Genomic DNA, 23,523 nt, shown 5'->3' with positions numbered 1-23,523 from the left:
AGTGCACAAGTGCAAACATGTGCAGACAGCACAAGACAGTACAATGACTACTGGGATAGACAATGGGCACAGTAAGTCCCAGTGCAGTGCCGACCAGTACACAGTTCTTTTTGAAAGTGAATCTAGTGAGAATAGTGCAAAGAGTACAAGAGTACAATATAAGTAGCTGAAATAGTGTAAACATAAGAGTAGCAGCCTAGGTACAGTATAATAAGTATTGTAGCAGCATAATGTAATGTGCAAAAACTTGCAAAAAAAATTGCGAAGAGGATGGAGAATGCTCAGTTGTGTGTGTATATATATATATATATATATATATGTATGTGTGTTCTTTAAGACCAGTTTCTGAGTGTTTAGGAGTCTGTCTATAATATGTCTATATATAGTCTATAGTATGAGGTAATAAGCTTCCCAGACAAAATATAGTTGCTTATGTCATTTTTTCCCTAATACTTGGCTAGTCATTGCTTCGCCTTAATAACAGCGCCGGTTCTGTCAGGTGATGATCCTATCAGTGTCCTGCTGAGACAGTTTTATGCCACGTTTCCCTAGATAGGATGCACAAGTCAGAGTTTGTAGTTGACTATTTTCTCAAAGGTTTTGGGATTAATCCATCAATCACACAAACAAACAACAAATCACACAAATTTTGTCCCCATGCACTCTATGGGTATCATACTAGAAATTACAAGCACAAATATACAACCAATACTGTTACTGTAGTCTACAATAAGGCGCTGGTTAAGTGGATTAAACTGAGATATTTGGTGTGGTACTCTCTCACACAGCCTGCACATGATGATCTCTCTCACACACACACACATTTGCAAAGAAAACAGCACTCCATTTGAGATACAAAGGTCATAAAGAAAAGGGAAGGAAAAATATACAAACAGGCAAAGAGAGGAAACCTCAATCAGCAGGAAAAAATAATAAGATCATAGTTCTTAAGAAATTTGTTATTATTATTAATGAGTTTAAGAGAGTTAACAGTATGGGCAATTTCAGCAAGAACAACTTCAACTATTCTTGGGAATAAAATATTTGCAATGCAAGACAAAGAAATTATGAATAAATTCAATAGCCAGATGCCAGAAAAAAATACAGAAATCTATCTTTCAGTGAAAAGTTTAAAATCACATTTTATAGAAGGGGATATATATATATATATATATATATATATATATATATATATATATATATATATACATATATATATATATATATATATATATATATATATATATATATATATATATAATTCAAATCCTCATAAAGGGAATACACCTGATTGCATTGATAAAATAAATGAAGCAAAGGTTCTTCCTCTGTCTTACAGAACACACATAACCTGGAAAAATCAGTAAGAAATAGCAGTTTTTTTGGATGGATATTATGCAGTAAAATGCACTTCTCTTATTTTTTTGGAGATGCAGTATTGTTGATGCTCTTTTATGTGAATACTGTAAAAAAATTGTTGCAGTAAACTTTACACCTAGGGGATGTGGAGCCCATGTGATGCAGTACTTCACACACAGCTGTGTAGCTCTTCTGGAGGCCTGTTCAACGTGACCCGCGTCACTTCGTGTTACGTCGTGTTTTTTCGTCTATTTCCGCCGCGTCTCCTTCCTGTGCTGCTGATCGTCCCGCATAAAGAAAGTTGGCAGCCATTACCTTTTATTTTCCTTTTCTTTTTTTTGATCGTGTGAAAGCATTGCCCTTGATATAAGCGAGCAGAGTTTGCGGTTTGTAGTGTGCACTTAGTGATTATTGTACACAGTGGTGTGTTCGTGCAGGCAGTGCACAGGGAGCGAGGCGGAGTCGGCAGCCGATTCGGCTCTGTTCGGCTGCAGTCGGGCGCCGCTGTGCTGAATGACATGGACGCAGGCGAGGCGGCGGTGAAGCGGCTCGGGTTAGCCGGAGCGGAGGAGGAGGAGGAGGAGGAGAAGGCCGGGGGACTGGAGGAAGAGGAAGAGGAGGAGGAGGAAGAGGAGGAGGAAGAAGAAGAGGAGGAGGAAGAGGAGGAGGGGGAGCGCTCCGAAAGCGAGCCGGACGAAGCCGAAGTTAGCACGATGCCCGGCATGGCGGAAGCGGCCAACATCGCCATAGCCGAGTCCCTGCCGAACACAGACGACGGCGAAGCGCCGTTTGCGGGTCGGTTTATCCAGGAGTGTCCCGCTAACAGTCACTGTGCCTGAGCTCTCTCAATAAGTCTAACAGAGAAACATACAAACACCGAAGATACTAGCTTTATTGAGCAAGCTAGCACTGCTAAACAACCTAGCAACGAAGCAGTGTTGTTAGCTAAATTTGTTTACTAGCGTGGAGTTGTTGTTATTTACCACCTGCCTACAAGCAGCCAGTGAATTTTCAAACCAAACTCAATGAAGGCAGGATTTACAAACTTTCGCTCTCTCTTTCTCTCTCTCTCTCTCTGAAGAAGTCTATCACCTTTCTTACATTTTAATAAGAAAACCACCAAATTTGATATTTATAAATGACTAATGAATGACCCCCCCCCTCACCCCCCTCTCATCCCCTCATCCTCTCCTCTAAACAGGATTTGTTTAAAACCCCTGACAAACACTTTCACTTATACTGATTCATACTGTACCCCATTTCAATAAAGATGTAAATTAACTACTTCTATTTATTTATGTATACCTGCAAAAAACAAACAAACAAAAAACCAATGATTTTCCACTATTTTGCTCTACAAACTCAGCTAGAAATAATCCGTCTCCTCCTTCTCTTTACAGAGGTTACAGCTGTTACAGTCAGTGATGTCCAGAGTGCAGATGACAACGTTTTCTCAACATCCGTTGCCACGGCAGCCTCCATCCCTGAACATGTGCTTGTGCGTGTTTCATTTGTTTCAGAGCAGTCCCAGCAAACGTCCCACGTCGGACCTTTACGGGCAAGTTGGAGGCAGTGTGGGGACGGGTTAACCCCAAAATGGCCCCATGTGGGGTTTCTGTGGGCAAGGCCACACTTTTAATCCCATTTAGGATCACTGTAGATTAGTCCACATTACCTTTTTTTTTTTCTAAACCCATATTGGCCCACTGTAGGCTGCCTATGATGGGTCAGTGCCATGGGCCCAATGTTGTGCGCAAATCCCCAATGCTCCAATGTAGTTACCTACAGTGGGCCCTCAGTGGTCCGACATGGGCATGTTTGCTGGGGTGGATTTCAGAGTGGGGTCTCAGGATTCCCAGAATTCCATGAAGCATATTCCCAGGGTCTTTGATTTTTTTTCAAATTTTGTTTTGTTACAGTATTGGAATCCCAACCTACCATTATATATATATATATATATATATATATATATATATATATATATATATATATATATATATATATATATATTAGTTATTAACCTGGTGACTTCAATTAAATAGGTTTAATACCTTTTAACTGTTTTTTAAGGGTTAATAATTGAAAAAGCCATAGTATAATTTATTAGTATAATAATTGAAAAACCCACGTAACCCATAAATAATGCCAAATTAGCCTAATGTGTTCTTTTGGGGCAAATGTCAGGAATAAATAGCCAGAATATTATTGTATACATTCGAATAATCAGCCTACAATTTTGCTAAATCAGTCCCTGGCTGCAAAAAAAAAGTTTGAAAACCCCTGTATTAGACAAACAGGTCTGCAGTTTGTTTTGGTGAAAAGCTTGATTATAGACGTTTAGATTCTCTAAAGATGTAGATCATTTTCACAGCCTGAACCTATTTCAGTTGCCCGCTGATCGCGGCCTGCTGATCGCTGATGCTGGCAGTAATTTAATGATATTGTTATTGGTTGCATACTGCTCTTGCAATGTTAAAGGACATTCATTCTCTGAAAGTAAAGAAGAGTAAGGTGTTTATTGTGCTCCTGCTGTGTTTGGTGTTTGCAGACAGGTAGAACCACTCTGCAGATTGGGGACAGTCTCAGCACGCAGAAGGCCACCCTGATTGTTGTGCACACGGATGGGAGTATAGTGGACGCCACAGGCCTGAAAGCCACAACCGCACCCATGACGCCAGGTGTGTGTACGTCATGATCGCCTATTACAAGAAAAACACCAAATCTTGTTTTTAATTTTCTTAACGAGAGTAACGCAAATTAAATGAGTGTGATCTGGTAACTCATTGCCAGTTTTACTACTGATTAATGACAATCTGCTGCAATAAATATCGTGTTATCACTATAGTCATAGATGAACTTTATATCCTTTATTTGCTTTTACTTTTTTAATAAAGGCACCAAGCTTGAAAACATTTTTGCTCCATTCTAGGGCCTCAGACTCCCTCCACCCCGCTGACCCCAAGCCATGAGAAAGATGTGAACAAGTATAACTGGGATCCGTCCGTGTACGACAACGAGCTGCCTGTGCGCTGCAGGAACACCAGTGGTGTCCTCTTCAAGAACAGACTGGGATCAGGTAGGTTCTGCCCACTAGGGGGAACCAAAGCATTGCAATCTCCACTGACAGTCTAATAACCTCTATAACCTTAAACATTAAGTCCTGTTTCATTACTGTTGTTAACTTTTAACCAATTTATTTGGCTTCAGCATTTCAAGGACTGTTACATTACTTTATACAACAGTGCTGTTAAATTCTCAAATCTGATTGGTCAGAACAGCTCTGACAGTCGTATCTTCTGTGAGGCAAATCACAGGTTTAGATTCATGCACTGGTTGTAGTATGTTGTTGTTTCTATAGTAACAACTTACACAATTACTGTGTGATTTGTTTGAGTTGATATGGTGACGTTTACTGTAATGAGATGTTTATTTAGCATTTGTGGAAGGAGTCTCCAGTGCCAGTGCTTTGTAACAGTCAGAGATAAAGCTGTCACTTTAGGTTTTTTCGATACAGAAGAGTGTTCAGGACAGGGAAATATATATTTTGCGGTTTCTCGCTAACATAATAAAAAAAAAGTGGAAAAAGAGGCAGGGGAGGGTATGACTGTTTATAGCTGCTATATAACCATTAATAACAGGAGCTAACTAGTTTCATGGATGCTGCACAACATTAAACATAAATATAAATGGTTAAAAAGTAGGATGTGTCATTTTTTAATAAATAAAAAAGTGTTAGTGTTGGGAAATTGGGGTATAAGAGGAATAAAACACTTCGGGACACGCAGCTATTAGAAAATAATCTACTTTCACCACCCTGTCTGGTAATTGTCCTATATTATGCCCTATACTTCATGTTTTACTGCTTTCTTATCAGCTCTAGAGAATGTTCTGGATTAGGATTAGTGGGCCAAGGGATTTTCGTCAGCATGACTGTAGACTTCAGGAACAGAACTTTCCCAGAAGGCATTGCAATCTCCCTTTTCAAAACTTAAAATAACAGTGTTGGACAAATGCTCCACCTCTGCATGACACCTGATATAACTTTTTTTTTTTTTAACACATCTATTACATTGCTATGCTAGCGACACTTTTCTCTAGCAGATATCTGTATATAGATTATATTATCATTTGATTAAGAGCTTTTTGATTAGTTTGAGGTCATTTAATAGGACGTTCAGAAGATTGTGGATATTGTACAAAGGAAAGAGTGTTCTTATTGAAAATTTCCCTACATCATTTTCCCCATCTACTGCAGACATAGTGTGTGACATGGACCATTTGCACTTCTGAGTCATCAGGTGAAATCTGCAGGGACTTGCTGAAAATAGACATGAAATAGGGTCTCAGATTTGTGCACAGATAGCAGTGCACCCTGTAGCTTTCAATGTGATTCTTATATATGTTTGTAAATGCACACGCTGTTCTCAGGTGGCAAAGGACGTTGCATCAAATACAACAATACCTGGTACACTCCAACGGAGTTTGAAGGGCTGGCTGGAAGAGCCAGCAGTAAGGACTGGAAGAGGAGTATTCGTTATGCTGGGAGACCTCTCCAATGCCTTATACAGGTCAGAATTTACAGAAACATTGAGCACCAGTGTCTATATATAAAGCCTTCCTAGCGCTGTGTCTGAATCTATGACCTATTCTCTATCTAGTGCACTATTTTGGGACTTGCTGTTTTGTACTGGTGCCTGAAAACGTAGGTGAGAATATGCAGTGCGTTGTGATCGGTAGCGTACAAAACAACAGGCCTCATTTATCTCATTTGTCTTTTAGTAAAATTCTCGTGTAAATGTTTTCATAGGCCACGCTCGTCCTCGCATGCCGATGTGGATAAATGCCAGTCTCCTGTAAATTACCAAGTGTTGACAGGACAGCTAATTTGCATTTAGCGACGCCCACAAAACCTCATAAAAGGTCACAGAGAGCTGAAAACAACAAAATGATGAATAAACAGTGAGAGAATCCTAGAGTAATGCAGCTCAGCCATTACAGTGCGTTGGCTACCATAAACACACACTTAATCCTTTCACAGAGGACATTTCTATTGTCCTGATTGAACGTCTGGTCTTATTTGCGTTAATTCAATGAAATGACCGAGGCTCACAAAATGTTTATTAGATTTATACGCACAGTTGAAATAAATATGCGATTTAAACTTAACAGCGTATTTCTTACAAAAATTTGCACCAATTCGTACCAAATATGATTCAAAGCAAGGGTTAGTCAGTGTTAGGGTTATCAGTCAAGGCTCTCTGACTTAACTGACTTTACATTACTGACTTTCTTTATTCTCAAATTTATGCAAACTCATGAGCTGTCATAGGACACGAAGGTTTTCCGATTGAACTGGATTTTCATAAATACCACATTTCTTGTGTAATTGCTCTTGCAAGCGATTTACGAATCAATGTATTTGTATACAGGTTGTTAAATGAGGCCCAGTGTACCTGAATGGGTGCAGAATACCACGGAATAATGCATTGCATTGTTTTGTTTGGTTTCGTTTCACACACACCTTCCCTGAGAATACAGCTAACTAAGATGACAACGTCCCTTAAAATATCTAACAAATGTTAGGATTAGATTAATTGTTTTCTGAAGTCATGTCTATACTTATGTGTGTTTGGTTTATAGTTAGCTCAATTATTTTATTGTCCTTAGGTCTAATACATGTACAATAATTGTGTGTATAGTTAGTTAGCTAACATTGCGCATGTGATTATGTGACACTTGTAATATAATAGTGTTCTATTTAGTGTTAACAATTTTCCACCTTACAGAATAGTAAATATGGGGCCATTTTGAACACCGTGTAAGTGACGTACTATCTGTTGTTTGTGACTCAGTCTTTTGTGTAGAAGTTCAAATCATGTTTTGGCTGTTTTTACAGGAACGTATCCTCAACCCCCATGCTGCCTCTTGTACATGTGTGGCCTGCTGTGATGATCTAGCTGTGGTTAGTAACACCACCTTCTCTGTTCTCTGTCCATTATTTAAATAAAAAACATTGTAGAGTTCAGCATTAAAGGTGCCTAAGCTCCAGGGTGTCCGAAAAGTCAATGGGAGTAAAACTACATATACATGATTTTGTATTTATTATTTACTTTCTTATATATAATATATATATTGCATTAAAAGTGAGAAATGGCATTAATTTTGGATGGAAAGGTAGAATTAGTGCTTCTTGGTACTCTCATTGGTTCCTTGGCACCTTTTCGGACTCCCTGTAGTGTAACACTAAGATGCAGTAGAATTTGATGTATGTTACAGACGGGTGTTCAGATAAATTTTTAATGTGAAGCAGTTTGCTGTTCCTTCTGAATAATAATGCAGTTGATAGGCCAGGGTCTTCCTGTAGTCTTCCTGTAGTAAAGCTGTGGTTGTGTTTTAGATACTGGATAAAAGATGTTGAAACCATTAGTTTCAGAGTAACAGTGTTGAAATGTGGCCAGCTTAAACAGCATGCAGTGTGTAATGTAGCCAAGGTGACAGGTTGGCTTCCGGTAAATGTAATTGTGTAATACAGCCAACTGTCAGTGGGCATTCTTGGCAAAATACACCGGGTTAATAACGCTGTATGTGTGAGTGTTGATCATGGAGTGTACAGCAGATTTCTTCTTCATTTTTAGGGGGGTGTAGTTTCCCATGGCTACTTCAAGAAGGTGATATGCATTTCATTTACAATAGTTAACCATAGAACCTGTGCTTCCACCTTGTCTATATAAAGCACTGTAAAATAGTGGACATGTTCAGTATGTGTTCTTGGCTTTATTTAGTTTGGCGTCAACCGCAAACTAGCGCTTGCTAGCACTTCAATCGCACTTGTGAGTTATTTTCTAGATAGAGATTTAAATCCCTCAGAAGTATCATGTTAACAATAATGATTTAGTGATACAGAGTTGTTCATTATTATTTGGACGTTTTGATGTTTTGATATTGATTGATGAAAATCTGCTGTTGTGTATTCTCTATCATACTGCAGGGTGTGATAATATCTCTGCTCTTTAGTGAATGTAGAGCAGTGAGAATGCAAAATGTAGTTCTATGGCTTGCTATGACTGCGGTTAAAGTCTGAAAGCATCGATGACCACAGTCTCAGTTCTGTGTTTTCAGTTTCTCTGTCTCTCTGTTTAACCTTCTTTCAGAACAAGGACGGATCCTTTGGAGGCGACAGCGTATCTATGGTAACGTCAAAAACCCTGGCTAATTTAGACCGTATTGCTTTAATGTCATGCTTTTTTTTTTTTTTTTTAAACCAAAGTTGATGGTGTTATCTGCACCCTCTACTGTAGACGGGACCTGTGCGACTCTTTGTCCCTTACAAGAGGCGCAAGAAAGAGAGTGAGCGTCCGGCATCTCCAGAGAAGAAGGACGCACCGCCACCCAAGAATATTACTCTAGCACCTGGGGCTGCATGTATGTGTTTTAATATTAAACCTCTCCGTTATATTCCTTTAATCAGTACTCACATTAAAGCACCATAGCTCAGTTACACAACTATTGTGCTACTATTGCTTGTTCTTCTTATTATCACGTGTCATTGCTTATTGTTTAATCACCAGCACCTATATGGAGGTCGTGCTCAAGTTCGGTTGTTATATGCACTGATTTGATGGGCATTTTTGGTGTGTGTTATTGCATGATGAAGATAATGATTATTATTATATATTAGAATATTAGCTGTGTAAGCTAATATTTTAGTTAGGACTGGCATACTGCTTTGTAGCCAAAGTGAAATGTTGCTGATGGTTGCTTCTGTGTCTGCCCAGTCACAGTGACCCCATCAGGTCAGCTCACCACTGCTGGCACACTGACCTTTGATCGAACGGCAGCTGGAGACGCAACGAGCATCATTTCTGACAGCCCTGCCGCTTCAGATGTCTTCAGCAGCACAGCAGGTTGGTCACTGGCATTTTCAGATACACTACCATACACACTTTTTTTTTAAATCATTTTCACCTCTGCTAAGAGAGCAAGCATGCAAGAGCAACAGTCTGGTGCCGTTCACCACGTGAAGGCGGTCAGAGGTTATAGGCACGAGTATCCTCCTGTCATCAGAGCTGAGAATTGCTTTGACTTCAACAGTCCTGGTTTGAAGTCTGGTGCTGATGCTTTCCAGCTGGCAGGGTAAATAAAGTGCCTGGTCACATCCTGATAGCCGTAATTGCAGGTTGTGTTTAGTTACGTGGCAGTAATTTCCCTGTCAGTTCATAACTGGTCTCTTTTCTATTTCTTACTCAGCTGTTTGAATCTCACATATTTTTGCCTTTGTCAATTTTGTTAAAGGAATTGATGTGGGGTTTTTTTTCCATCCCAGTGTGACTGTCATTTATAGCCTGTTATCATAATGTGACAGATGACTGTTATTCAACTAAAAGAGGTTCTTCAAGTCGTTTTCAAGTTGTTTTTTTGGAAATTAATTTTCTCCGGAACTAAAACTGAAAACTGAAACTACAACTGAACCCGGATGCTTGCAGCACACACACACACATACACACACACACACACACACACACTTGTCTTACTATCCTTGTGATGACATCCATTGACATAATTATTTTAATGCTAAAGTACACCTAAACCTAACCCTTACCTTAACCTCAGTAACCAGAAAAAAACCCTTTGTCACTTTTGGTTTTTATTTCATTTTTCTTTTTTAAAGCTGTAGTCACCTCATGGTGATCAGCCAAATGATCCAACAAGATAAAGACGGTCAGATATTCCTATCCTTGTGGGGCCATTTGGTCCTCACCACAACAAAAAACACACACACACGCACGCACGCACGCACACACACACACACACGCGCGCACACGCGCACACACGTGCACACCTTCATATTCCCCCTCCTCTCTAAGAGCAGAGTGGTTGTAGACTCGACTTGGTCAAAGACAGAGTGGCTCTTGAGACAGGTGCCTCATCACTGCCAAGTGTAGAGTTCCTCTGAAAGCCGGAACAGTGTGAGGGGTGATGAAACCCTGAAGCCTCCTTCTGCTCTCTCAGGCACTGAACTCAGACTTGGACCCACAATCATCAAGCCTCTCAGAGTAAGAAATCTGTGAAAGAAATTGCTCAGAAAAATCTGAGTGCAGTGTGATGTAGGTTTTACTTTTACACATTGATGTAAAAGCCATATCAAGATTCCTATTACATAAGAGTGCTCATAACTGTGTGAAACGTTTTTTTAGGAGAGCTATAGTGGTTTCCTGGTGAGTTAGAAATTGAGGGTCAGACAGAGGGCACACCTGCATCAATGGACAAATGTTTTGGACTGCCTAAATGATTATCAGTGGGTTTAGTGGCCATTTAATGACACCACCTCACATCAGGCATATTTATTTCCCTGGAAATAATAAACCCTATGCGTATTTGTTTGTCGGCATGCCAGGGTTGAACCTAAAATTATAAAGCCACAAGAAAAAGAAGAAGCATTTGAGAATCCCAAGATTTTACAGATGACAAGTACAGTTAACAGAAGGACTCTCATGAGACACCAAAGGAGTGTCATTTTTAATAATATAACATGGAGAAATTCTATGAATAAATATATATTCACTGAGCACTTTATTAATAACACTATACTAATACTGGGTCAGGCCTCCATTTGCTCTCAAAACAGCTTCAATTCTTCATGGCATGGATTCCACAAGATGTTGGCAACATTCCTTTGAGATTCTGGTCCATGTTGACATGATTGCATCATGCAATTCCTGCAGATTTTCAGGTGCACTTTCATGCTGAGAATCTCCCGTTCTACCCCGTCCCAATGGTGTTCTACTGGATTCAGATCCAGTGACTGAGAAGGCCACTGAAGAACACTGAACTCATTGTCATGTTCATGAAACTAGATTGAGACGACTTTTGCTTTGAGACATGGTGCATTATCATGCTGGAAGTAACCATTAGAAGACTACGTTTGTCCAGTCTTCAACTGTCCAGTTGTGGTGAGCTTGTGCCCACTGTACTCTCAGCTTTCTGTTCTTGGCTGACAGAAGTGGAACCCGACGTGGTCTTCTGCTGTTGTAGCTCATCCTCCTCAAAGTTCGATGTGTCGTACATTCTGAGATGCTTTTCTGCTCACCACAATTGTACAGAGTGGTTATCTGAGTTACTGTAACTTTTCTGTCAGCTCGAGCCAGTCTTGCCATTCTCTGTTGACATCTCTCATCAACAAGGCATTTCCATCCACAGAACTGCTGCTCACTGGATGTTTTTTCTTATTGCACCATTCTGAGTAAACTCTAGAGACTGGTGGGTGTGAAAATCCCAGGAGATCATCAGTTAAAATCACTGAGATGACATTTTTTCCCCATTCTGATGGTTGATATGAACATTACCCGAAGCTGCTGACCCATATCTGCATGGTTTTATGCATTGCACTGCTGCCACGTGATTGGCTGATTAGATAATTGCATGAATGAGTAGGTATACAGGTGTTGCTAATAAAGTGCTTGGTGAATGTAAGTATAACATTATATAGATCAGTAAGCAGAGCTAACAGAATAATACTGCAGGAAAATGCAGAAGGAATCATTAATAAATATTGATCTTACTCGTCGCTGAAAGTAAGTCTGAGTGGTTTGATAATGTAAGTCCCAGGTCCTGAATCCTCTTAGATATAAGAACACTTTTATGACGCTTACGTGTGAATGTAAGAGGCGTCACACATACGGGCCCTGGACGTGTTCTCAGCTTCTTCCCGTCTGTTTGCTCAAAGTCACGCCTTTTACTCTGCTGTAAACACAACACAACTTGGATATTTGTTATTAGAGAAAGAGCAGTAAATATGGAAAATCTTTGATTTTATTATTGTTATTGGTGATATAGATGATGAAAATCCTAAAATATATGAACTTTGATACTGAAACAGTCCGTATTGTGAATTTGTCATTGATAGGTACTCGAGAGACAAGCCAAAATTTGTTAGTATTAGACAAGTGACACTGGTGTGTATTCTCCAGCTTTAGCTGCTGCTTTGTAAACTTATTTCCTTCCATTCTCACCACTGTTTACTTCTCAGTCGTGCAGGGTCAGCTGCCACTCAGTTGTCCAAAAGAATTTCTACTCGATCCAAAAACGTTATTTTTGTGCCAAATCCCAGGTGCCGACACTATAGAGACTGTTTAGTTCTGCATGTTCTGCTTAAAAAAAGGGGACAGCTAAATCTTGTCTTGTATTCACTAGATAGTAATGACTACTTGTATTTAAATCATAAAATAAATAGAGGGACTCTGATTCAATTCAGCTGCCAGGAGAAATTGCTTAAAATCCAAGACAAATGAATACAAAACACAGATTCTGACATGACCAACTATTTTGACTGTACTGTCTCAATATTTTCATAGGACACTCTGTGGATAGGGTATTTGTCAGTTTTATTTCCTGTCCATCATTTTTATACCAGTGGAGCCATTTGTGGCTTGAGCTCTTAACAGTCCATTAGACAGATAAGCCAAGGGCATTCCGAACAGCATACCTCCTCTGGAGATGTGCTTTATTTCTTTCCCCCACTGACACACACTCCCTCTCAGTCCCCGTTTGAGCACTGGGATTCTGTCTTTCTTCCTCTTTTTGTCATATATTGATGAGGCTGTGGTATTTTTAGCTGCCTTCACACAAGAAAAGGTCCTCAAATCCATCTACGCTCCTACCAGCAGCCTTGAATATGGTTGTCTTCTGTGGCAACCTGTTGCTTTGAGAGTATTTATGGAAAAGCTTGCATTTCATATAAGAAATACCACCCATATGTGCTTTTTGAACATCTCATTCCAGATTTGGTCCCCCTTTGCTGTTATGATAACCTCCACTCTTCTGGGAAGGTTTTCCACTAGATTTTGGAGTGTGGCTGTGGGGATTTGTGTTCATTCAGCCACAAGAGCATTAGTGAGGTCCGGCACTGATGTTGGGTGAGGAGGTCTGGGGTTCAGTTGGTGTTCCAGTTCATCCCTAAAGTGTTCAGTGGGGTTGAGGTCAGGGCTCTGTGCAGGACACTCGAGTTCTTCCACTCCAACCTTCACACACCATGTCTTCATGGATCTCGCTTACTGCACATGGGCATTGTCCTGCTGGAACAGGTTTGGGCTTCTGAGTTCCACTGGAGCAAAATTGTAATGTTACAGCATGAAAAGACATTCTATATAATTGTATGCTTCCACAATTGTGTAATGGTTCAGGTGTCCACAAACTTTTGGACATATAGTACAGCTATTTTCATGTGATTAGGTGATGAGGGCAGAACATCGGTTCTACAGTTACGGGCAGCATGGATGTATGGAAATCCTGATTGAAAACGTACTGTAGCTGGCCAGTCTGTAACTGCTTTGGATTTGTCTTTCATTTCAAATTGAGGTCAATTAATATAGACACTATTATTTTTTCCTTCAAACAAGCCCTGTAGGCCCCTTTAAGCCCAGAGCCTTCAAACTTAACACTACAGTAATGATCAAGTATTTATTTTAATATACATTTTTTTATATTAAAAAATTTCATCCTCTATGGTAGAAAAATGTTATTGCTACTTTTGAGAAGAACATTTTATTACATGGGTTTTAGACAAAATTCTAGGACGTGTCCCAATCTGCACAATACATAAGTAGTATGCCTAAATAGTAATGACACCAATGGTATAGCGACGCACTATTTAGTATGGTAGGTCCCGCTGTAATCTAATGGTAAACCGTGTGCGCCAGACTCCAGGTAGAATGTAGAGGGTTTTCCTGAGAAACCTATTACAGAGGGCTCAAATCACTCACTCAGTTTTAAATACAAAAGTATGGAAAGTTCTCTAACACATCTCGTTTGTTGGTGTTAAGCTCATGATCGTCACTAGCTAGCTATCATGAGTTCTCTAGGTCAATTTCACAACAGTGTTACAAATACAGTCTCCACAGCTAGCCTCCCAAAACAGAGAGAACAACGAAAGAAAGAAATGCCTTACCTGTTTATCAAGAAAGCTAAAACTCCACCAGTCTTGAATCCTTCTTCCTCTTATAACACAATATCAAGCTCTTTCTCTTTCTCTCTCCTTTTTGCTTTGTACACATTCTCTTGCACTCTCTCACACACAGTCTCTTTCCTGATTAGCTGTGGCTGCTCCCTGATACCATGTAATACTTCTTTCGTGCCTAAAGTTTGGGCATGATAATGTATAAGATATAAGTACAAGGTCCTGCGAAGTCTCTCCCGACACCGCGGATGCTGCGCTGACTGTGAGTTACTATTACAGGACTGTCAGGAATAATATATTATAGAGGATTGCTCTGCTCTCAGTAATCATGTTTTTTTAGCAACCAAACCCTATGCACTGTAGCTTTAAGTAATATTTTTTGTCATAATGTAGTTGATGGTTGTGGTCTGTATGTTCCCATGCTCATGGAGATGGAGATCTGTTAGAGCTCTGTCTGTTACGCTGCCAATTAAAGCCCTGTATATTAGTTATGCGTGGCCAGCTCCATTTCTGGTAGATGAATAGGCACAGAGATCTTTGGCTGATAAAGTCTCTCATAACTCCAGGACACCTGTGTCCTCAATGACCACTAATTATAATAAACTCATGTGGGTCTAGTTGTCTCTGTGGCCAAGCTCACACTAGGCAAGGTTGTTAACACAGGTATGAAAATACAAGCTTAGATACAGAAACCTAAAGTAACAACATGCTACAGTTGCCATTAATCACTGGAGAAAGCTGGGACAGTTGGTACCAAAGTCAAGCTAGGAATGTTTTTGCACTTTTTCAATCCCTCTTTGACACATGCACGATGCACAAACTGTTGTACTAGAGCCTTCACTTGCAAGTTTTCTTTCTTTTTTATGGCATCTTATCTAGCCTACATTTCACTGCTCTCATTTATAAGATATAGTTATAATTTAGAACAGGGTTAAAGCAGGGTCCATTTAGGACAGTGTGTCTCTTCACCAAGGTCGTATCTGACTGAGTGATTTAAATTGCAGGTTTAAAAATAAATTCTTACACTGCTGGTTAGAGAGCACCTTAATTCTCAACGCTAGTTCCCAGTCCTAAACTTTCCTTTATTCTTGCTCTTTGTCAGTGCTGACCACGCTGCCGGCTCTGACAGTCGTCCCTCAGCAGCCCATGTTACAGGCTAAAGCTCCCGCTGCAGCTGGAATGGTCAACGGCTTGGAGATGAGCGAGCAGCGCACCTGGCTGTACCTAGAGGAGACGGCCAACACACTACTCAACACTGTCCAGCAGCTCAAAGCATTCATTACCCAGGCCAAACAGGCTAGCCAAGCCAGCAGCAGCCTGGAGAAAAGCAACTGCAGCAGGAAGGATGTGAGTGGACTGCATCTCTGATTGGTCTTGTGCTCAGCGGTGTTGTGTACAAAAGCAAATCTGGTCCCAGATCAGTAAAATAGCATTATCTTAGACTGCATGTTAATCATCATCAGTAAAATGCAGACAAAAGTAATAGTGATGAATGTAATTATTTCAGCAACTAGCCACATCTTTAGAACGCATTGTCTGAATAACGCATATTTAAACAAGAGCTTTAATTCCACCCTAAAAATAACTCGTTCTCTCTTTACAAAGCTGCTCAAATATAGCAGCAGAAATGTTACACCTCCTGCCCACACAGCACAGGCAAAGTAGCTGTCTCTTATTCCTAGAGTCCTGTTTTACCTTAGCGAGAGTCACAAAGTATTCAGGAATTTAGTCCTATAGGTCATTATTCTGTTGTGTACTTATTGTACAAAATTTGTGGGAACAAACACCATCTCGCCTATTATATACAGAAACTGTCGTCAGTAAGTAAGCATCCTGTAATATATGGAGAATTATTCCTCAGTTACCTATTTAGAAAGTGTCTGTGATTTGTATGACTTAGTTAATCTCAGACAAATAATTACATTTGTCTTTACTGTGTGTAAATAAAACAATAAGAATCTACTGTCTGAGGGGGCAGTCGTGGCCTAATGGATTGCGAGTCGGACTTGCAACCCGAAGGTGAACCTGAAGGTTGTGGGTTCGAGTCTCAGGTCCAGCAGGGACTGTAGGTGGGGGGAGTGAATGACCAGCGCTCTCTCCCACCCTCAATACCACGACTGAGGTGAGACCCTTGAGCAAGGCACCAAACCCCCAACTGCTCCCCGGGAGCCGCAGCAAAAAGGCTGCCCACTGCTCCGGGTGTGTGTTCACGGTGTGTGTGTGTGTGTGCACTTGGATGGGTTAAATGCAGAGCACAAATTCCAAGTATGGGTCACCACGTCTCGTCACTAAATCCTTTTAACAGGACCAAAAACCAGTTAACAGCAGGGAGAGATTTGTTTTGAGTTCTTTGGCATATTGCAATAGTGTAGTTTTTCAATGCTGTTGTTCAGTTTGTCACTATATATATATATTTGTTAACCTAGATTTTACATTTAAATTCCTAGGTTCAGTATGGTAGGGTTCCATGACTATGGAGTTTTACTCTGCAACCAGCAATTTAAAAAAAAGTAGTCGCTTTGTAGTCTTTTCCATATTTAATCCAAAACCTATTCAACAGATTCCGTTTGATTAGTGCTGATAAACAACAGCAAAGAATGAGTTAAGCTCCAAAAGTACGTCGACACCTGATCATCACACCCGTATGTGCTTGTTGAACATCTCATTCCAGATTTATTCCCCATTTACTGTTATAAAAAGCTCCATTCTTCTGGGAAGGCTTTCCACTAGATTTTGGAGTGTGGCTGTGGGGATTTGTGTTCATTCAGCTACAAGAGCATTAGTGAGATCAGGCACTGATGTTGTGTGAGGAGGTCTGGGGTTCAGTCAGTGTTCCAGCTCATCCCTAAAGTGTTAAGTGTGGTTGAGGTCAGGGCTCTGTGCAGGACACTCGAGTTCTTCAACTTCAGCCTTAGCAAACCATGTCTTCATGGAGCTCGCTTTGTGTACAGGGACACTGTCATGCTGGAACAGGTTTGGGCCTCTTAGTTCCAGTGAAGAGAAATTGTAATACTACAGCATACAAAGACATTCTATACAATTGTGTCCTTCCAAGTTTGTGGCAACAGTTTGGTGAAGGAACACATATGGGTGTGATGGTCAGGTGTCCACATACTTTTGGCCATATAATGTATTTTAAAACCACTTCACTAGAGGTGTTCATTTTTAACTTTACTTACGCTTTAACTGCTTTATTCAGGTCAGGGTTGCATTGGTTTAAATCATTTCTTTGTTAATACTAAATACTGTGCTCATTAAGCACATATTGCAGACGGGTACAAATAAAATGAACTGCAGGAGTGAGTGGGAGTGGGATTTTAAAAAAAGTCCTGCACACACCTCTACACTTAACCATAAAAGTGATATAATATATAATAATGTATAATAATGTATTCCAAGTGTTTCAAAAGAAAATAAAAGAAAGTTTTAAACTAGTTTTACACAATGTGCAGTTGACTGTAGAATTGATTTAATCTAGTCTAAAACATTCCCAGACTAACCACGTACATGTAGCCTGTTTTCTTTATTTCACTAGGCAAGGAAAGGACTGATTTGCTAGAGCTTATATGTGCTTTACAGGACAAAGGGCTTCTGTCATTTGGAGCTTTGTTGATGTTGGTACACCTCTAAATAGGAAGTTTTTTTGAAAAGCCAGTTAAAAAGGGACAATCTTTAACACGCTAATGTTATATAAATTGTACAGCAGCATTTTCTTACTCAATAAATCACTCTGGCCATTGTAAAAGGTGCACAAAGGTACCTGAACCTCACAACCTGAAGATGCCTTCTGATTAGTGCTAACTATGTCATAGTGATGATTAACAAATGTAATTTCACCATAAAATCATCTTTCTATCTCTCTATCATCACTAAGTAGGTTAATCATAAGTGTTCTCCTTCAGTCTTTTCCCAGCCAACTGTCGCTTACTGATGACACAGAGGGGAAGATTACTGAAATTATCATCAAGGCAAGTGGGCGTGCTGCTGTCTCTCTCTCTCTCTCTCTCTCTCTCTCACTCTATCTCTCTCTCTCCCCCCCCCTCTGTCACTCTCTCTCAGCTTAATTTCTTGCAAACTCCAATCTGGATTCTGAAAAAAAAAAAAAAAAAAATGATGAAAGTGTGTGTTTGTGTGGGTGGGCGGTTGCATGTGCAAACACTTGCCCTGAACTTAAGCAGTAAAGCAACTCAGCTACATTACAGATAAAATGTATTCATACTAAGATTTATAAACCAGGCGACACTTGTTTTTAACACTAGTAGGAGGCGTGTTTGAGGCTCTTCCAATTTCTGGAAGTGGTATTTGGAATTGCTCCAACTTACTGCCTCTGCTGGCTTCAAAATCCAAAAAAATCTGCACAGAAGCATTTACCGCTTAGGTGACGATTCAGAAGATGGATTTTCTCACTTGGTTCCTACGTTTCACTTGTGCCAAACCATAGCCATGTTAAAAAAGAATAACTTTTTTTTTCAGTTTAATCTGTGGACATTTGTAGCTGTGGAAACTAAATCATGTAATGGCATAGTAGCCACGTATCTTGTCTCTCTGCACTGTTGCTCCTTCTGCAGGTGTAGCCCCGCGGTTAGCCACTTGAAAGGAGTTGATCTATGGTGCATGATGTGGTTCTATCAGCAGTAACAGTTGTGAGAGCTCAGGGAGTTCATACAGAGAAAGAGTGTGTGTGTGTGTGTGTGTGTGTGTCTGCGGAGGGTCAGTCTAGGATCAGGGTGTACTGAACAAGTATGAGGGCACTAATATTGAAGGCTTATGAAGATGAATTGGGTACACACTACATCCCCGTGCATTTGCTGCACCTTTCCGAGTTGGAGCTCGGAATGAGGTCATTTTCGACCTCCATGCTTTCAAGCTACACATGGGGAGGGAAAAAACATGGACGCCTCCATGTTCATCTTTTGTTATCAACAAACTAGCCAGCTAACTGTGATGAGTGATGTATATTTTCCTCCTCAAAACAGCGAACTGTATAGTCAGTGTTCTAGATTTAACAAGTGAATATGTCTGTATGTTAATTGATCTAAAGCAAATGCTTGTATATACAGTAAAACTCATTTAAGTGCTGCTTTGTTTACTGTTACTGTGATCAGCCACGTTGATTTGACGTCACTTGCTGAAGTCAGGGCTGAGAAGACCATCCTGAGTTCCTGAGTATGAATTCCCGAGTTGAGGGGTGTTTTCTTTAGTTTTTCCTGGTTGGAGGACAGAAATTATGAGTTACAACCTCTAGTCAAATGCAGCATTCGCAACCCACCCATATGTACATCTTTTACCTTTTACCTACAGTAATTTGTGTAAATCACCATTAAATCAGTAATTTGATTTAATATCAAAGTGAATTTTTTTTTTTGCCACTTACTGTTACATTATCATGAATTCATTAGGAACTTATGAGTAAATGAATCTAACAGCTACATGTTCTGTCATTTTTCTTGTTCTATGCAGCATACCTGTGTGAACTGTGGGCGTGAAGCATCCAGCGAATGTGCAGGCTGCCACAAAGTCTATTACTGTTCTAACTTCTGCCAAAAAAAGGTAAGCTATTCAATGACACAAAGGTCCTATTCAATGACACATGCTAACTTTCTAGTTTAGATTAGGTTGCTGTTTCTAAATTGATTGTGCTTGTTTCTTTTTTTCAGATTAATGAAGGAACACATTTAGCTGTGCAGTATATGGCTTTAGCTCTTAATAGTCTTGATCAGTGTCTAATGAGCACATCTGTTCCTCAGAAAAATGCATCTTGTTCAAAATCCACCACAGTATTCTGCGTATTCAGCATCGACAGCATTGTCCCAATAAAAATGTCTTTTTTTAGGATTGGAAGGATCACCAGCACAGTTGCTCTCAGCCCAGTGTAGCTGTGGGAGTTCATGACGAGGCTCACATAGCCAGCATGGAGGTAGAGAAAGTCAAGGCATAGCCCCAATACGGACACATGCAGTGGTCTTGGAATAATCCCACCCTCAACCTCTGTGAAATACACTATATGGCCAAAAGTATGTGGACAGCTGACCATCACACCCATATGTGGTTCTTCCACAAACTGCTGTCGCAAAGTTGGAAGCACACAATTGTCTGGAATGTCTTTGTGTGCTGTAGCATTATAATTTCCCTTTACTGGAACTAAGAGGCCCGAACCTGTTCCAGCATGACAGTGCCATTGTGCACAAAGCGAGCTCCATGAAGATATGATTTGCCAAGGTTGGAGTGGAAGAACTCGAGAGTCCTACGCAGAGCCCTGACCTCAACCCCACTTAACACTTCAGGGATGAACTGGAACACCGACTGCATGCCAAGTAAACATAACAGCAAAGGGGGAATAAATATGAAATGGGATACCCAGGAAGCACATATGGGCTTGTTGATGAGGTGTCCACAAACTTTTGGCCATATAGTGCAGGACACTTTTTTTTTTTTTTTGAAAGTCCTTGTGTGCTACATTCCTGGAGGAGCATAATGCCAGAGACTGAAAATGAAGCATCTATGCAAGATGAGGAAACATGGAGCTCTTGGAGACCATGGCACATTTTGTGCAGTTCTTATCAGTCTTTGAAGCATGGCTTGACACAAAAAATATTAATGTGATTAAAAATATTGATGTGGTTATTGAACATAAGTCAGCAAAAGAAACCATGATGTCATTTATAAAGTGAGAAGTGAGCCTCAAAAAGCCTCAAGGAACATGACAATGAATATACAACTTTGTTTATACATTGCACGTTTGATAGTATTTAAATTAAATGGATAATATGTCAAAGTGTAATTTGATGAGTAACAACTAGTATCATCGAATAGTACTGTTAGTACTATATTAGGTGAATGGGGTTTGACTTGAATTCACCCAAATTGAAATGTTTAATGTTTTAAAAGTTTAATTAAGATGTCCATACTGACAACAGACACTAGCAAACAGTGTCACATTTACTCCAGTGAGCACATGAATGATGTTGGGGTACCACACAACAAACTACCTTACGAAACAAAAGGAACATCTAAAGGGGAAAAAAAGACATTTACTGTGTGTGTGTGTGTGTGTGTGTGTGTTCTACCATGCTGTCTCATGATTTACCAGGCTGAAATAACCTGGCTGCAGTGTGTATTTTATCCTTATCTGGCTACATCTAAAAATCTACACACACTTCACTAATTGGAGAACTGAATATAAATTATATAAACAAATGCAAAACTCAATTTAGGGCTGCTCTAATTACTCCAGTTCATACATTATTAAAGTATGATACTGACTAAATGAAGTGGAACCTGGTTTTTCACCAGGCTGCACAATTCACCATGTGGCCCCATGTGGAGATCTTCCTGCTTTTTCAGGACTGAACATATATCTGTCTGTTTTAATATGTTTCTGGCAGCACGATAAAACATGAAAAAATGCAGATCTAACATGATAGATTTTACCTTGCGCTACTGGAAGACACATTGTTTAGTGTTTTGCTCATGATATTATACATAATTGTGACTTTCCAATTAACCCCTAATCATCAATGAGCATGAAGGAAGAAACTTGCATATAACATAGCCAGCACTAGCGTTCTGTTATTATTCACAACCTCAGCTTTTTTTTTTTTTTTTTTTTGAAATTCTATGAGTTAAATTAACTTTTTAATCATTATTGATTTCAATAGGAAACAGCACTCTGTTCTACAGATTTCTAGTACTGAGGTTTCAAACCTTTTACACCTCATGACACATATAAATGACCATAATTTCCCGCAACAGACAAACTTGAACGACAAATAGGCCCACACAGGTTACTTATTGCCTAGACATTAGGGTTTATGGCAGAGCGAAATATGTGTTTTTTATAGCAAGATTTTATAGATCTATGGATTTCATTTTGGAGGCTGGGAAACAGCTAGTTTTCAAAGATAGACCATATTTTATATTAATGTGAAGTCCAGTCAGGGCTTACATAAACAGGATTGCTCACAAAATGTCATACTACACGAAATCTGGCTTGTTTCAGCAAGCATCAATTTTGCTTTTTCAAGCTGGCTAGATTCATAAATTTCAGGATTTTTTCTGATTAACCTTTAGTTTCCAGCATTCAGTGGTATTCACGTTCTTTATTTTTCTCCTGTATCTAACTGAAAATAGACATATATATATATATATATATATATATATATATATATATATATATATATATATATATATATATATATATATATATATATATATAAAATCAACCATAACACTGACAGGTGAAGTGAATAATATTGATTATCTCATTACAGTGCCACCTGTCAATGTGTGGGATATATTAGGCAGCATGTGAAAAGTCAGTTCCCATAGTTGATATGTTGGAAGCAGGAAAAATGGGAAAGTGTAAGGTGTCTGAGAGACTTTGACAAGGGCCAAATTGTGATGGCTAGACAACTGGGTCAGAGCATCTCCAAAATGTCAGGTCTTGTGGGGTGTTCCCGGTATGCAGTGGTTAGTACCTACCAAAAGTGGTCCAAGGAACACCAACCTTGAACTGGCGACAACATCACTGATGCGTGTGGGGAGCAAAGGCTGCCCGTCATGTCCGATCCCACAGAAGAGCTACTGTAGTACAAATGGCTGAAAAAGTTAATGATAGAAAGGTCTCAGAACACACAGTGCATTGCAGTTTGCTGCGTATGGGGCTGCGTAGCCGCAGACCGTACAGAGTGCCCATGCTGACCCTGAAAGTACCTACAGTGGGCACGTGAGCATCAGAACTGGACCATGGAGCAATGGAAGAAGGTGGCCTGGTCCGATGGATCACCATTTCTTTTACATCATGGGGACAGCCAGGTGTATGTGTGTCACAAATTCCCCAGATCTCAATCTGATTGAGCATCTGTGGGATGTGCTGGAAGAACAAGTCTGATCCATGGAGGCCCCATTCTCGCAACTTACAGGACTTAAAGGATCTGCTGCTAACATCTTGGTGCCAGATCCCACCGCACACCTTCAGAGGTCTTATGGAGTCCATGCCTTAATGTATCAGAGCTGTACTGGCAGCACAAGGGGGACCTACACAATATTAGGCAGGTGGTTTTAATGTTTTATTCACACACACACAAACACACACACTCACCATCCACTTTATTAGTAACACCTGCACATTCATGCAGTTATCTAATCAGCCAATCATGTGGCAGCAGCGCAATGCAAAAAAAAATAAATCATGCAGATACAGGTCAAACGCT

The 23,523-nt window shown here is 39.9% G+C and overlaps 1 protein-coding gene across 3 annotated transcripts; it reads left to right on the top strand.

The window, feature by feature from the left end:
- The first annotated feature begins 1,444 nt into the window (after positions 1 to 1,444).
- On the top strand, positions 1,445 to 21,086 carry deaf1 (DEAF1 transcription factor). Of its 3 annotated transcripts, XM_053237213.1 has the most exons (14): positions 1,449 to 2,154; positions 2,760 to 2,917; positions 3,908 to 4,043; positions 4,289 to 4,435; positions 5,788 to 5,927; positions 7,256 to 7,321; positions 7,995 to 8,027; positions 8,511 to 8,549; positions 8,658 to 8,781; positions 9,135 to 9,263; positions 15,414 to 15,658; positions 18,214 to 18,279; positions 19,772 to 19,861; positions 20,145 to 21,086. In XM_053237213.1, the coding sequence occupies exons 1-14, from the start codon at positions 1,878 to 1,880 to the stop codon at positions 20,247 to 20,249; spliced, it is 1,755 nt and encodes a 584-aa protein (XP_053093188.1). In that variant the 5' UTR covers positions 1,449 to 1,877; the 3' UTR covers positions 20,250 to 21,086. The 3 variants fall into 3 exon arrangements, with proteins under 3 accessions (XP_053093189.1, XP_053093188.1, XP_026774487.1); XM_053237214.1 differs by lacking the exon at positions 18,214 to 18,279 and having other exon boundaries at positions 1,445 to 2,154; XM_026918686.3 differs by lacking the exon at positions 7,995 to 8,027 and having other exon boundaries at positions 1,461 to 2,154; positions 2,760 to 2,857; positions 3,908 to 4,037.
- The last annotated feature ends 2,437 nt before the right edge of the window (positions 21,087 to 23,523 follow it).

Source organism: Pangasianodon hypophthalmus, chromosome 9 (assembly GCF_027358585.1).
Source record: "Pangasianodon hypophthalmus isolate fPanHyp1 chromosome 9, fPanHyp1.pri, whole genome shotgun sequence".
In the NCBI taxonomy this organism is placed as follows: domain Eukaryota; kingdom Metazoa; phylum Chordata; class Actinopteri; order Siluriformes; family Pangasiidae; genus Pangasianodon; species Pangasianodon hypophthalmus.
The sequence above is the reverse complement of the archived record's forward strand: the minus strand, read 5'-3'. Positions and strand labels throughout refer to the sequence as shown.